The sequence below is a fragment of the Phascolarctos cinereus genome, unplaced genomic scaffold (genome assembly GCF_003287225.1).
Source record: "Phascolarctos cinereus isolate Bilbo 61053 unplaced genomic scaffold, phaCin_HiC Scaffold_7;HRSCAF=346, whole genome shotgun sequence".
NCBI classification, from domain to species: domain Eukaryota; kingdom Metazoa; phylum Chordata; class Mammalia; order Diprotodontia; family Phascolarctidae; genus Phascolarctos; species Phascolarctos cinereus.
This window is the reverse complement of record NW_027556180.1, coordinates 1,782,709-1,798,525: the sequence shown is the minus strand read 5'-3', so window position 1 is coordinate 1,798,525 and position 15,817 is coordinate 1,782,709. Positions and strand designations below refer to the sequence as shown.

At 58.3% G+C, this 15,817-nt stretch overlaps 2 protein-coding genes across 4 annotated transcripts in view; both read right to left on the bottom strand.

The window, feature by feature from the left end:
• ZZEF1 (zinc finger ZZ-type and EF-hand domain containing 1) overlaps window positions 1-15,776 on the bottom strand; it is a 68,702-nt gene extending 52,926 nt beyond the window's left edge. For all 3 annotated transcript variants that reach the window (XM_078147625.1, XM_078147624.1, XM_078147623.1), the window contains exons 1-7: window positions 15,222-15,776; window positions 6,185-6,329; window positions 4,862-5,056; window positions 3,417-3,588; window positions 2,441-2,640; window positions 1,713-1,923; window positions 876-992 (exon numbers count right to left, since the gene is read on the bottom strand). In XM_078147625.1, coding sequence (XP_078003751.1) covers window positions 876-992; window positions 1,713-1,923; window positions 2,441-2,640; window positions 3,417-3,588; window positions 4,862-5,056; window positions 6,185-6,329; window positions 15,222-15,776 — 1,595 coding nt within the window. The remainder of the gene's footprint in view (window positions 1-875; window positions 993-1,712; window positions 1,924-2,440; window positions 2,641-3,416; window positions 3,589-4,861; window positions 5,057-6,184; window positions 6,330-15,221) is intronic.
• Window positions 6,760-8,595, bottom strand: LOC144454755 (uncharacterized; the record flags this gene model as incomplete). The annotated part of the gene is given in 3 exon segments (XM_078147251.1): window positions 6,760-6,941; window positions 6,943-7,399; window positions 8,296-8,595. Coding segments are annotated over 3 exon segments (939 nt in total), but the record flags the coding sequence as incomplete, so codon positions are not given.
• Window positions 15,777-15,817: the final 41 nt, after the last annotated feature.

Sequence of the window (15,817 nt, the reverse complement as noted above, 5' to 3'; positions counted from 1 at the left end):
TCGGGGCTGGGGCGCAGAAGACGACAGAGGGGGCCGCCACGGACTGCGGTGAACCTGGTGATACTGTCACGAGCCAAGGCCCACGCGCAGGGAGAAACCCACAACCCCCAGGGGGAACTCCTCAGGTCCAACAAGAGTTTCCACCCAAGACTGAATGTCATAGTAACTGAAGCCCATCAAGGCTCCTTGTAGAAGGCAGGCCACCTGCCCTAGCCCCCCTAAACTGTTCTGGGGACCCGCTACGAAGTCAGCACGGAAAAGGGAGTGGAGCACACCACGCTGGGAAGAGCTTCCTGGGAGTGAGCAAGGCTGAGCTCCCTGCTGCCTCAGGAAGGTAAGAGGGTCAGGTAGGAGAGAAGCAGTGCGGCCAGAGAAGCGGGGCGGGGGGCTCCAACAGAGACAGGGAAGGAAGGGATGAGGGCACCAACTCCCCCAAGGAGCGGGGTGCTTAATCGAAGGAAAGGGTCGCGGATGCAGCAATCACCCTCACCCCCAGGCTGCTGCCCCCTGCACCCGAGGACAGAAAGCAGCGGCTCCTGCCAGCAAAGGCCATGGAGAGGAGGGGAAGGCTCCTGGGAGCCCGCCCTCATCACTCTGCACACGCCATACTGGCCCCACAGTGCAGTCATCAGGCCTCCCTCTGGTCTGGGGCAGCCCTTTCTACCAAGACGGCTTCCTCCCTAGGAGCCAAATCAGTGACACACCAGGACGTGACTCTGGGATGCGCTGAGCCTACACGGATACGTCAGCTGAGACGGTACCTGTCGCCGCCCCGCTGAGCATGAGGAGCCCCCATGTCTTCCAGCAACGTTACTTGGAAGAGAAGGTTGAGAAGTGACATCTGGCAGGGGGCAGGACAGGAAGGGGGCACCCACCTAGTGATCCTGACCAGGAAGCCGTCCACCTCGCCCAGGACACTGGGCGACAGGAAGCTGGCCCCGTCGGTCGACGCTGGTGAGAGAGACAGCGGTGGCATGTGCTGCAGGGCTTTCCTGGACGGAGAAACAAAGCCAGAGACAGTGGGCTGAGGGGAGGCCTCGCTGCCTGGCTCCCCTCTGCTCACGAGGCTGCTCCCCAAGCTCAGTGCTCTTCACTCAAAAGGTTGCAGGGGTGCAGAGCAGACACCGCGCTGCCACTGACCACGCCAGAGACCCAACGATGCTTTGGCTGTAACGTATCTCCGGAGAACTGATGGCCTCTGTCCAGAGACCCTCGTCCTAAACCCCCAGTCCCCCCACCTCCATGCAGCTACCCAACCGGCAGCCCCAGCCGGAAAGCACGTTCCCCCACAGCGTCCCCGCCCTGTTCTCTCGACCAATCCATGAACAACATGGACTCCGCACTCTTCACCCTGTTTTGGACTCGCCCTGCTGATCTGTGTCCTTCCCAGCTGAACACGGCGCGCCTGACAGAGCAAGCTGAGGGCACGTGGGGGGAGTGGGCACCGAGAGTGACGGGGACCCCGCATCAGAGAGATCACGAGACACGCCTCCCTCTATCTGCCCCCCTCATTCCAGGCTAAAGGGGACTTCAGAGGCCACCGCTAGGCGGACGCTTCACGTTTATCCTGAGGGACCAGGCTGCTGCCCAGCCCCTGGGAACAAGCCCTTCCTCTTCCCATGCACAATGTCTTCACGTCCCTCCTGATGTACACTGAGTGACCCGGCCTGTGGGGCTGACCCCACCACCGGCCCCGGTCTTTGGCCACTTACTGAGTGTTCTGCAGAATCGTCTGAACAAATACTGGGCTTGTTTCCATGGATGCCGTCACCAGGGACGTCAGCAGGGACCAGTACCAGATGGCAGAAGCGTCCGACACCGAGACGCCGCCTCGACGGACTCTCTGGAAGCCCACAGCCCTCAGCCCATGGATCCTGGTATCACAGCCATCACTGAAGCAGCGCTTCACATTAATCTGGACATCTGCCAAGGACGACAGCACGCCCGGGAGCGCGGTCAATGCTTTCCCACGCGGTGCCCCGGCCTCTATGCTCAACTGGAGATGGGGCCTGGAGCAACCTTCCCTGGGCTTCCACTGCCCCGAGGGCCCAGGTGGGACCCAGACGTGCCGGAATTCTGCTTTCAGAGCCTCTGAGAAGACCGCCGCTCAGCCCTACCCCCAGCCTCCTACAAAGCCCCCAATCCGTTAACTGAGGACAATCTTCCCCGGAAAGTATTCAGGCGGCTTGAGAACAGCCTTTCTGGGCAAGTGCAGGGAGAGGCCGAGGGCACCACTCCTTCCTGGGAGTGGCCACGGCTGCCCCGGAGTGCATGTGGTGAGGAGGCTAACAGGGAATGTGCTAAGCCAAGCTCTCCTGAAGGCATGTCTGAGAGCTCGGCTCCCCTGCCTCTGCCAAATGGCCCGGCTGCCCCTACCCCAGCGCGCAGAGGCCTAGACCCTCAGACCCCACTGCCCCCGGTCAAGGCCCACGGCACTCACACAGCTGACTAAGGTTGGCGTTGTCCAGTAGCGTCACGTAGCCGGTGACATTACTGGGGATGTGAACATCTCGGACTTCCTGAAGACTGCTGGCGTTCCTCCCCGCTGCCACTGTGACCTGCTGCGGCATGTAGCTCTGGTCGCTGGCTGCCACGGCGATGGACAGGTGCTTGAGCACGACACCTGGCTTCATCTTCAAGCTGTGAAGAAGACACAAGGGCAAGTGAGGAGGCCGCGGAGACCGGCCGCCCTCCCGCCACGCCTTCGGAAGAAGGCGGACATGCTCTCCCGACAAAGTCATGCCCTGTGTGCTTCTTCCCAGACAATCTGTGGCGATATGGATACCATCTGCGTGCATGCCTGTGCGCACATGTGCATACGTACAAACGTGGGGGGAGGCCGCGGGGGAGGGGACACACTGTGTCCATCCCATGCACTCAAAACCGCCCCTCCAAGGTGAGGCCGAGGCCCACCTACAACCCCACTACACTGGGCACTTCCCGGATCGAGGCTGGACTCGAGGTTCAACCCTTCTCTCTCAGAACCCACAGAATCTGGCACAGCCGCCCTTCCTGATGTCCCTCAGTAACTGTCTCAGTGCCCACTGGAACCCCCCTCCCCCACCAAGGGAGGCGGCTGCCCTCGGGGGAGGGGCTCGGCCAAATGCCACATGCTCTCGGGGCCCCCTCATACAGCAGCTGGACCGAGGCAGAGGTGAGTCCGGCCAGGCTCCAGGCCTACCAACTGCATCAGAGCCATCAGAGCTGGGCCACAGGCAGAAGGGACAGGAAGGCAGCCTGGGCTGCGGCCCCGCCCTGCCACGGAGCTAGCCGTCAGAAGCAGACACGGCAGCTCCTGAGGTCCAAGGGTGCTTGAACACAGGTCCTTGGTGTCCCAATGCCCCGCGAGGAGCGACCTTCGGGGCTCATGGGAGAGACTGAAAGACGGGGCAGCCATGCTTATCCGCGCCACTCACCGGATCCAGTGGGAGCGGGCGCTGCCGTCGGACTGCCAGTAGGAGGATGTTTCCCCGTTGGTCATCTTGTCTATGTCGGCCGAGTTGGACGATGTCTCGATGACAGTGTAGCACTTGGCGACGGCCTTGAGCTCCTCGGACTCCTGGCTGCGGCTCAGCTCCCCAGGGCCCTCTGCAAAGGGAACGCAGCGGCGTCACACGCGCCCCGCCCTGGCAGCCTCCGCCGCCACCTGGACGTGCTGGGCCGCACGCAGAGTTTCTCGCTGCCTTGTGCAGCCTGGCGCTCACCACCCGCGGCCCACATTCTAGCTCTACCTCCCGTGACTCGCCTTCACGAAGCCTAGAGGTGGCTAGGGTGTGCCACAGCACAGAGCACCAGGCCTGGAGTCAGCAAGCCCCGTGTTCCAATCCAGCCTCAGCCAACGTCTGGCTGTGTGACCGGGGCAGGTCACTTCACCTGTGTGCTCCAGTTTCCTCATCTGTAAAATGGGGTTAGCAGCAGCGCCTCCCCCAGGGTTCTCATGGGGCTCCCTTCTATTGTTCCCAGCCCATGACCCCTCCCCCCCACATTCTGCTGAGGGCTGCGGGAAACCCCCAACCCCACCCCATCAGCCTGCACCCTCGGAGCCAGCCCCGGGCATTTCCTGACTGTGTGATGAGGCCAAGTCACTGTACCTCCGTCTGCACAGGGGGTTGTTGTGAGAGCCCTGTTAACTTAGCTTGTCTCCCTCAACCCGACCTCACGTGCCTGTGAGACGCCCTTGTGGCCTGGTACGGCCTTGCCCAAGTCTGACCTCCTGGCCCTAGGCCACGTGGAAGTGCAAGGGGACCCCTGGACTCTCCTGCTACCCAAGCACCGCTCACAGAGCCCCCAGGGACATGGCTTTACACACCTCCCTCCCTGCCCACCCCAGGACTGCCTCACTCATCGCCTAGCATTAGTCTTAAAAAAGCAGTAAAAATCTCTCTCAGAATTAAGTTATTTTACTAAAACGTTAAAACCTCCCCTCTCTCCATAAACACAGTAAATGTGATCTCGCCTAACATCTCTTTACTCATTTATTTTTTTTTTGTATTTTGCTAGGCAATAGGGTTAAGTGACTTGCCCAGAGTCACACAGCCAATGAGTGTTAACTGTCTGAGGCCGGATTTGAACTCAGGTCCTCCTGAATCCAGGGCCGGTGCTCTATCCACTGTACCACCTAGCTGCCCCCTAACATCTCTTTAACAGTCGTGTCACACGTGAGGCCATCCATAGGCCTATTTCCTGCGTCTCCTTTGCATAGGCTTTTCCTCTTCCTCCAGGTCACCCAGCAGGCCCCTGGGGGCCTCGCGAGCCCAATGAGACCATGGCAACACGGAGCGAAGAGGGATGCCGGCCCCGCCACCCACCTGGCCAGCCCGTGGGCCAAGGTTCGGAGAGAAGCCAGCAGGCAGAGCCTCACCCTTGTCCTTCTGCACGAGCTGATCCAGAGACTCTCTGAGCACAGATGACCTCATGGCACAGATGGTGTGGCAATAATCCAGGAGCGGATATGGAAGCGCCATGCTGGCGACACGTTTCTGGTGGAGGAATCGCAAGATCATGGAGGAGTAGACGCCCAGGCTCTCCTTGGATTCAGAAAAGATGTCAATGAAACCTACAAGAAGAAAGGGACAGTCCTGTGAGGGCCGGGGGCTCTGGGCCTGCCCCATACCACACCGAGGGGCTACCTGAGCCCAGGAGCCCTCCACGGCCCCAGAAGAGCCAAGTTCAAATCGTACCTTAGACATGTTCCAGCTCTGGGATCTGGGAAAGTCACTGGCCTCTTTTCAGTGAGTTTTCTCATCCACAAAATGGTTTCAATAACCCTCACCCCCCACCCCCCCACCTCGCCCTCAGACTGTTGTGAGATAATCTACGTAATGTTGTTTAGTTGTTTTCAGGTGTGTCTAACTCTTTATGACCCCACGTGGGGTTTTCTTGGCAGAGATACTGGAGCGGTTTGCCACTGCCTTCTCCAGGATCCTCATCTAAACTGAGGCAAACAGGGTGAAGTAGCTTGTCCAGGGTCACACAGCTAGTATGTGTCTGAGGCTGGATTTGAACCCAGGTCTTGCTGACTCCAAGCCCAGTGCTCTATGTACTGCACAACTCCGCTGCCTTATGAACGTACAGAAAGTACTTTCTATGCCTCAAAGTGCTGGAGAAATGTTGTTAGAAATAAACCAAAGGAGCTGATCTTCTAAGAGACCCCTGGGTGGGCTGGGGTCCCTCACTGGCTACTTCTGGTCTGGAAGCCCACCCTCATCATTGCGGCTGTCCTAACGGACTATCCATGGCCTGGATTGGGAATGGGTCAGCCTGGCCACGGGGCCCGCTGGCAACGTGTGTTCAAAGGCCCTCTGGTGTGGCTGACCATGGCTATGGGAGGGCAGGGGGGGAGCAGAGTAACCACTACTGGGCAAACACACCTCACGGGAGCCCTGAGAGAAGTCCCAGGGAGGACCCGGGGGCCCAAGCTCTGCCCCTAAGCAGAGGGGCCTCCATGAGAGGCGGGGGGCTGCCGTCCTCCTCCTTGTCAGGGGTCCTCTGCCCAGCCCTGGCGCTCCAGCATGACGTGGCACAGCCCAGGGGCTCGTCCCTTTTAGAGGGACAGAAATCAGGCCCCTTCACTTCTCCCCAAGTGAAGCTGTGCTTCAGGAGGTAAGATTTGGCCCCGGTAAGCCTTCTTGGGCTCAGCAGGGCTCCCTTGCATCAGCCCCAGCCACCGCTGACCATGCCTCACCAGGAGCCAGGGAGCAGGCCTGGAGCTTCCTGGTGACGTAACTCAGCTCCCCTCGAAGGCTGGTGCCCCTGCAGCTCTTCAGGGTCTCCAGCATTTTCTCAACGTCCACTGTGCTCTTCCACTCGATGTCAAAATGTGCATAGATCTACCACAGAGAGAAAAAATCCGGCCGAGTTAGTGGGGAAGACACAAACCTCTTCATGGAGCAAGGGCCAGTGGCCTCCCACCACCTCCCTGCACTGACAGCCCAGGAGGGCCACACGCTGACACATCCATCCCCGATGTGCCCTCTTGCAACATGTCCCCTAGGGCGGCTGCTTACATGATGGCGTGGCAGGAAACAAGAATGTGAAATGAGAGGCCTTGGGGAAAGGGGAGGGAAAGGAAAAGACAGAGGAAAAAAAGAGAGGGGAAAGAAGAGAGAAGAGGGGGAAGAGAGAGACAGCGAGAAGGGAGGAGGGAGGGAGGAGGGAGGGAGGAGAGAGAGAAAAAGAAGAAAGGAGGAAAAAAGGGGGAGGAGAGAGCAGAGAGGCAGAGAGGGAGAGAGAGAGAAGGGAAGAGGGAGAGAGAAAAAAGGGGAAAAGGAAGAAAAGGGGGGGAGAAGGAGAAAGAGGCAGAGAAACAGAAAGAGAGGAAGAGAGGGAGGAGGGAGGGAGAAAGAGAAAAAAGAGGGAGAAAGGAAGAAAAAGAAAGGGGGGAGAGAGAAGAGAGGGGAGAAGTGAGAGAGAGAAAGGGGGAAAGGAAGAAAAAGGGGGGAGGAGAGAGAAGAGAGACATAGAGAGAGGAAGAGAGAGAGAAGGGAAGAGAGAGGGAGGAGAGAGAGAGAAAAAGGGGGAAAAGAAGAAAAGGGGGGGAGAAGGAGAGAGAAGAGACAGAGAGGGAGGAGGAGAGAGAGGCAGAGAGACAGAAAGACAGGGAGAGAGGGAGAGAGAAAAGGGGGAAAGGAAGAAAAAGAGAGGGGGGAAGAAGAGAGAGAGGGGAGAGAGAGAGGAGGGAGGGAGAAAGAAAAAAAGAAGAGGAAAGGAAGAAAAAGAGGGAGGAGAGAGAAAAAAGATAGAGGGATAGAGGAAGAGAGGGAGGGGGGAGGAGAGGGAGGGGGAAGGAAGGAGAGACAGAGACAGAGGGAGGAGGAAGAGAGAGGGAGAGGGTGGGAGAGACACAGGAGGAGGGGGAGAAACTGAGAGATAAAAAGATGGGGTAAACCCTCCACAGATGCTGGCAGACATTCAGATGCCTGATCTAACAGTGGCATGAAGTGGCTGAATGCTCTAATAAATCTCACTGTACAGCTGAAGACACTGACGCTCAGAAGTTAAGTGACTTGCCCAGGGTCACCAGCTCCTAAGCCTTTGAGGGCAGGATTAGAACTCCAGCCCACTTCAGTCAAAGATATTCCTGCCTTCTCCACTGGCCTCAGCTGACATCGCCCCGCTCGCCCCACCACCTCTCAAGGCCAAACGGCCTCACTTCTGTCTTTACACCAAAGTTATGAAGGGTGTTGGGCTGAGCCTCCCCTCCTTGCTAAGGCTAAGCCTGCCTCGGGGTCCTTGGGTCCCATCTTCCCTGCCCCTGCCCCTAAGACAACCTGCTCTCACCGCCCTCTTGCCCCCGTGTCTATGAACATGCCCAGGGCCCTCATCATCATTCTCCAGTCCCTTTCCTGCCCTTGAAATACTAAGTGGCCGGAACCCCCGCCTCTACTTCCAGGCACCCCTGCTAAGGCTGAGCAGTGTGGCTCAACACAGAACCCCTCTCTTGCTCTTCTTCCTGCCCTGAGCCACCCCCAAGGCTTCATGGCCAATAATCGAGCCCCTTAGACCTCCCCCTCCTGGGGAAATGCCCTGTGTGCCTGTCACACAGACCCTTCCTCCCTTCAGAGGGCCCCCCAATTCTTGTGTTGTTGGGGTTTTAATGTAATCTCATTTTTATTGACACCCTTTGTTTGAACATTACATTCATTTTCCAATCTCCTCCCCAGCAAGGCATCCCTTTCAACAAGGATTGAGGGGAAAAAGCAAAGCCATAGAAACTACACATGCTCTCCCAGCATTCTCTCCTCCACCTCCCCTAGTGAGAGGCGGGGGAGGCTCTGAGCCCTGCCCCGGGCACACCTGGGACGTAGCTGCTCTGTGCACATGTTGGCATCTCTGTTCCTTCCAGGGCAGGACCACAAACACACTCAGGGAGCTCAGAGGGCGCTGGCCATGGTCCTCCTCACTCCTCGAGCCCAGTTCCCAAGGGCTTCCCAGAATCTGTGCATGGTCACCCCCACCCACACGTCCCGTCTTTGCCTGTTTGCTAAGCTCAGTGACTATGAGCGTCCCAGATCTGTACCACGTGGCCCTGCAGAACGTTACTTTTACACACACGAATGTCGCAGACTGAGGACCATTTCCCAGCCTGCCTCTCATGCCCCCTAGATACCTCCTTTGTTTATGCAAAGGCCTTTCGACTTCATGGAACAGAAATGATTTTTAGCTTTTGTGTAGCCCTCTCTCTGGGCACCCTTCACAAACGAGGGTGGGGGGGGGTTACATGGATATACAGATGGGTGGGAGGTATTTGCATGGAAAGGGCCCCAGGCGTTCTTGGGAAGTCACCCAGAGGCCAGGACAGCAAGGGAAAGGACAATGGCGCAAAGAGGACCGAGGCGCAAGCGGACAGAGGAGAGACAGGAGAAGTAATGTCCTCTACACGGCCCAACTGTCATCTCCGTGTGAACAACTCACACCATCTGCGGTCCAGCCCCAACCTCTGCAGCCTGAGCCTCAGCCCCCCCAGGTTACGGAGTGTCCACTGGACTTTTTGAACTAAGCATCCCATAGACACTTGGGCCCTGGGAAGGCCCAGGCCAAATGCCTTCTCCTCCCCCTCGCCCACGGTGGGACTCGCAGGTGCCTGAGCTTTGTCATTAACAAGTTGGACTCTCAGGTCCTCCCCAAACACCCGGCTCTCTCCCAGACTGGGCAACGGCCTTCCTCATCAGTCTCCCTCTGCCACACAGGGGCCAAGCTCAGGTCTGACTGCTTCGTGACTGTGAGCCGCGAATGTCAGGGCACCAAATGCGTAACATTGTCCATGGGGCACTGAAGAGCTTCACACCCGGCTCCACCCCACCTTGCCGTCTTGGTCCCCTCTTCCTAAACCATCCCCGTGGCCTGCACAAAATGGCCAGTGGCCATGCTTCAAAAACAACATTCCGTCTTCTATCTCTGCCTTCTGGGCAATCAGGGAATAGCCACTTATTAAGCACTGACGACATACCAGGCACTGCCCTCGAGAAGGTCATGGTCTGGCAGGAGACAGCAGGCAAGCAGCTGTGCACAGAACAAATGAAGCACACAAGGAAGGAAAGGCACCAGAATGAAGGAGGACCAGAGAAGGCCTCCTGATCTGGGCTGGGACTTGAGGGAAGCCGGAGGCCCACACGGGGAGGAAGGCACACCAAGCAAGGGGCGCAGCCAGAGAAAATGCCCAGAGGCTGTTCTCACACCTTACTGCTCCATGCCATTGAAAACAAGACCCTCAACTAAGCAAAAACCAACTCTGCTCCGGGACCTGCCCCCGCAGGGCTGTCCAGCTTGGCTCGGCACTCAGCCCAGCAGCTTATTCCCCTCTCCCTCATCTCTGAGAGCCTCCTCTCCGTACTCTCTTGCCACACACTACATACGTACACACACCACACACCACACAGCCACCACCTGCTTGGCTGCTCCCCACCAGAGGTCCCCTGAGTTTCCTGGTCCTCCTGGGGCCAGTGACCCGGTCACAGAATCGCTGGGTCATGAGGTGCGCTTAGTGGCTTTGGGGGCCCCCTCTCCCCTGCCCTCCAGAAAGGCTGCACTAGTTTATGGGTCTGCCACCACCACCTCATTCATATTCTTCTTTTCCCACACCCAACCACGGCCAAGCCCAATGACATTAGCGTCTGGCCTCTGTCTTTTTTTCCTGTAAGGACAGCATGAAAAAGAAGGCAGAACCAGATGCCAGAGAAGTAGGAAGAAGTCAGGAGCTCCCCCCAAAACTCCTCCCCGGAACAAATCTTGTTGGGGGAATCCAAGAAAAAATCCACAGTGAGTCATGCCCAGCCACAAGGGCGCACTAGCATGGCAGAGGCTGTGTATCGGGGCAAGTCCAAAGAGGGCCACACTGTACAGGGTGCAGGGACAGGTGCTGCTTCGTGGCTCACGGCTCAGTTCTGGGGAACGGGTCCAGGGTAGACCGAGGAGGGGGCCTACCGCCAGGAAGTGGTACCCTGAAAGAGAAGCAACTCCAGAAGCCAGCACATCAGCCTGGCTCAGAGCCCAGAGGCAGAACAGGGTTCTCGGCTCCAATTTTAGTCGGATCCCAGGGCAGGAACGCCAGAGCAGAGGGAAGAGCTTCCCAGCTGGCTGGCAGGGGACGAGTCCAACAATATCTGCTCTTGCTCAAACCCAAACACAAGGGAGGAAATTGCAGAGCCCAGGGGGCCAGCTGGGGGTCTGTGACCAGCGTTTGGGAAGGCCTGAAGGCTTGCACGTGCCCAGGACACGCTATCCCTGAGAAGACTCAACACCCACAGAAAGCCACAACAGGACCAGCGCTGACCTACCTTCCAGAAGCACACAGAACGCAGCCCTAACAACAGTGACGATCAGCACCGCTACCGTGCTCCAAGCACTGTGCTGAGTGCTTTACAAATACCCTCACAGCAGCCCTGCGAGGCGTGTGCTATCAGTATGCCCATTTTACAGTGCGGGTAACTGAGGCAAATGCCCTGATCACACAGCTTGTAAGTGCTTGGGGCAGGATTTGAAATCAGGACTTTCTGACTTCAGTTCCAGGGTTCTATTCAGGAAGTAGGCTGGAAGAAGGAGCACACAAAGAATCCCACCATGAAAAGCTATTGTGGTGACAGAGACCCTCAACTCAGAAGAAGAGAACAACTCCAAAATATCTGCAAGTAAGAGCTCAAAGAAAAATAAAGTTTGGACACAAATTCAACTAGAATTCCTGAAAGAGAAGAAGTAAAAGTGTAGTTCTAAAATGTGAGCACTAGAGGAAAAAACATGAAAAGCAGTGAGAACTAGGGAAGAAAGAAGGGGAGAGGGAGGGAACGTCTTGGCACAACAGGCCCAAGACCTCGTCCAAGCAATAAACTCCCTGAAATTCTGAATGGACCAGAAAGAAGGCAGTGACTGGGAGACAGCGAGAAATATTCAAACAAAGTCAAAAGGCTGAAAAAAATAGAAGGAAATTTAAGGCATCTCATGGCAGAAACAGAAGAAGAAGAGGAAGAAGAATTCAAGAATCATAATCATTGGACCACCTGATGCCACGACCAAAACAAGAGCTCAGAACGTCCTATTTCAAGAAGTGAAAGCTGCCCAGATCTCTCAGAACCAAAGGGCAAACTGGAGATAGAAAGAATCCATGGGTCACTTCCTGAAAGAACCCCCCAGTGAAGAACCTCCAAGTCAAAGCCCAGAGCTCCCCGGTCGGCAGCCGGAGAGCAACGATTTGAGCCCGGGAGCCCAAGGCTGGATCCCACACAACGCAGCAGCCACCACAGTCCAGAGGAGAGGGCTGGGAATGTGACTTAGCCTCCTGAAGGCAAAGGACCCGGAAGAGCACACCCAGAAGTGCCGAGTACCAAGCTACCTTGAGGGAGCAGAGGACTTGCTAAGCATCCCTGATGAAAAGGGCAGAGCTGGGGAGAAATGTTAAGTTCAAACACAAGAGAAAAGCAGCCCTGAGGGACCAGCTGAGAACAGGCTTCTTCACCACTCTGGGGCGGTGACCCCGCGTACCCCCTGGAGCCCGCTATCACCAGGGAGTCTGACTGGACAAGGACAGGCAGGGCTCTGTTATGTCCTGATGATCTTCCAAGAACAGGAGAAGGAAAACCGCAGGGCTGGGGGCAGGCAGAGAAAGGAGGGTCAACAGGAAAGCAGAGAGGTGGGGGAGGCCCCTGGCTGGGTAGAGAATGAGGAGTCTGCTCTGCCCCAGAATGTCAGGCAGCCAACCACGGAGCCTTCCCTCTAAGAGCAAGCCTGAGCCCAGCCACAAAGATGGGGTGACCACTTCATTTGTCCAAGGGACGGCATCTGGTTTCTGGGTCTTGGTTCCTTCCATGGTCAGGATGCTATCTGGGGTCGCCAAATGTTTCGAGTGGAACCCCAAACCTCCACTGACAGCTGAGCCAGACAGCTCGGGCGAGATGCTTCACGAGTGACTGCCTTTTGTATTCCCCCCGATGCCCGATGCTGCCCAAGCAGCTGAGGTGCTCAGTGAATGCCATTGACTGTCCTTTGGTCCTTCCCTCAGCCTGAGGGTGGCTCATTTCTGCTGACAAATTAAAATTCCATTTTCACCTTATTTCCTTTTCGGACTTGACAGTTAAATCCTGTTCCAAGAGCAAACAAGCTCTCCCTCCTCCTCTGGCCTCCTCTACTGATAAGAAGGCCAGAACTGGTCAGACTTTGGCCTGAGACAGAAAGCCAGCTCGCCAGGAATGAGGAACCACTTCTGGACACACCCTTATGCCAGTCAGAAGAAGAGCGAGAAGGCACAAGCTTCCTCACCAAACTGCAGGGAGTGAAAGCACCCCCGGTCCAAAGGGCTCCTGTTGGGCCTTGGCAGCTCAGACCACAGCCACTGGAGAAGCCACATCCTCTGCCTCACCCACCTCCCCGCCTGCAGCCAGAGCTGCCATCCAGGAGAAATCCAAGTCTGACTGTCTGTTCTAGAACGGGGCTGTCAACGCCTGGACATTCTCCCTTCAAGCATCTCCCCCAAGTCGGCCTGGACCCAGCCCTAGAGAGTCCCTGTTCTAGCCATGTTTTAAAACCTGCACAGCCCAGTCAACTGCGCCATGACAGCTGGACGCCTTCCTTTCCATCCTCTTCTCAGCTGGGCCCCAGGTTCCCCTTCTCCCCACAAGCTCTTTGAGAGCAAGGACTGAGAGATCTCTTTTCTCTGCACGTATGTGTAGCCAGCCTCAAGGCACTCACACTGTTCCTACAGTTCTCCTCAGTGCACAGGGACCCTCCCACAGCAGGTGCTTAATAAATGCATGTGGCTTTCTAACCAACATTAATGAGTCTCAAGGACTTAGAGCTGGGTTGACCAAGTCCCTTCATTTCCAACAGCTTCTCTTTCCTCTTCTGTCAAACGTGGGCCTCCAGACCTAGGGCCCTGTGCCTGGGAGGGGGGCCCTGTGTCAGGAGCACCACCCCCACACCATCCTCCAGCCTCGGATGCCATGCCCAGGCCACCTTTGGGGACGGGTGTGAGGCCTCCTCGGGCTCTCCACCTTTCCTCTGCTCTGGTTTCCTTCTTTACACTTCACCTTCTGGCTCTGGACCTTTCTCTTGGCATATGCCAGAAACCACATCCTCCTCCTAAATAACAGCTCCGTGGCCTGGCTTCCCACCTGTCTGGTCCCTTCTCAGGCTCCATCCCTTGATGGTGCCCACTCCTGGCCCCCTCCTCTCTGCAGCGTCTCCTAACCCAGGAGCCTGATGATCGCAAAGCCCCCCAAAGATGTTACCCCATCCCGCTCCTCTCGGCTCTCTCCGCACTCGACTAGCCCCGAACCCCGCTTCCCCCCTCACCTTCCCAGTCCACTGCCTTCGGCTCCCTCTCCAACAATGCTCAGGGGACTCTTCTTCCCATTCACATACAACCAAACTACAGCTACGATTCAGGGCTTCATCACTGCCCAACCAGACGCTGTACCCTCCTGTTTGTAGTCTTTCTCCCCAGCTAGAAGGCCCGAGTTCAAATTCAGCCTCGGACACTTAGTGAGACCCTGGGCAAGTCACTAAATGGGGGATCCCAAAGAGTGCCTACCTCCCAGGGTTGTTATGAGCATCAAATGAGGCAACACCTGCACAGCACTGAGCAAAGCACCTGGCACATAGCAGGCACCTCTTCCTCCATAAATGCCAAAACCACCTTCCTAAGGCACGGACATGACAAGCTCACCCACTGGGATAGAACACAAACTCCTCTGGAGGGGATTTAAAGGCCCCCTCAATCGCAGGGCAGGATTCCAGGGGAGGTGGGGCCACGAGCCCAAACTCGGCAGGCCACAAGAAGGCCCCCTCTTCTGCTCACTTCCTTAAGCTCGGCTGCTCTCACCTACTCCAAGCCTTTCCTGACTACTCCGGGGACCTGCGCTCAGCCCCAGGGGACTCACCACCTAGCATCTTTATCAACAACCTGAACAAGTACAGAGCCCCCTACCAAAAAAGGAACAAGGAGCTACCAGGTGGCAGGACAAAACCAGGATCACAAATGACCCCACCCCGCTGGTAAGATGCCATTTGATGGGACAAATGCAGCAGGCTGCATTCAGGCTCAAAAAATCAACTCTGCAAGTTTAAGCGGGCAAGGGAGCCAGTAATCTGTGTGGGGAAAACACCGGGAGGCCTTTTGGGGCCCCCGGGTCACAGTAACCCCGAGCTATCCAGCAGTCAGCGGGAGGAGCATCTATGGAGCACCTGCTGTGTGCCTCCGGCTGGGGGGCCTGATGGAGAGAGAGCTGTGGATGGAGACTGAACTCGGGATTTAACTCGGACGAGTTTGTCCCCAACAGAAGCTTAGTTCCGTGAGCAGCTGCTCAGGTGGGCGCTCACACACGGACTCAGGGTCAGCGCCAGCTCCCGGGCGGCGGGCACCCCGGCCCTGGCAGCCAAGGGGCCTAGGCTGAAAAACACGAACAGAGAGCCAGACAGAACCGGGGAGGCTCCCTCGGGGCTCCGAGCCTCACCAGCTGGCCCCGAGACCGCGCTTCCGCCGCGCTGGCCGGGTGATGGGAGGGCTGGACCCCAACCGGGAGCACAGCAGCGGGCATCGCGGGCAGCGAGCCCTGCCCGGCGCAAGGCCCCCGGGCCCCGAGAGCGTCACACCGGTGACCTGGCCGGGGAGGACCGCGGGATGGGAGGCCGCTCCTCTCTCCGGGGGGGGTCCCCAGAGTGGCCCCGCTCCTGCCCGTGACGTCACTCCCCACCGCGGCCGGCCCAGAACGGGGTGCGCTCCCCGCCCCCCTCACCTCCTCGCCGGCCCCCAGCTCCTCCAGCGCCTCGCACAGCTGGTCCAGGCTGACCATGACCTCGCCGCGGGCCCAGCGCTCCTCCAGCCAGCGCAGCAGCACCGGCCGGTCCGAGCCCGAGCCCTCGGGGGGCTCCGCGCTGGGGGCGGCGCCGGGACCCAGGCGCGCAGCCTGCCGCAGGGCGCCGGGCTCCAGCAGCGTCGCGGCCCCCGGCAGGCCGCCGGCCGAGGGAGCGGGGCGCGGGCCCGGGGCGTCGGTCCCCGCCGCCCCCGGCCCGGCCCCCGGGGACGCGCAGCCCCCGCCCTCCAGCTCCTCGTCGTCGCTGCTAGCGCTGGGAACGTTCCCCATGGCCGGCGGCCGACCGTACCTGCTGCCGGCCCGGCCTGACTGGCGCCGGCGCCGGCGCAGGCGTAGGCGCGGGGCGGGGCACGCCCGCTTCCGGCGGCCGCTTCCGGCTTCCGGCTTCCGCGCCGTCAAGTCAAGCGCTACCGCCGCCTGGTGTCGCGAAGAAGCCGGCCGGGCCCCCGCCCCCTCAGGCCTGCCGGAAGGTATCATTCTCCACCGCCATCTTAGTAGGGACGTGCCGAGCGCCGGAC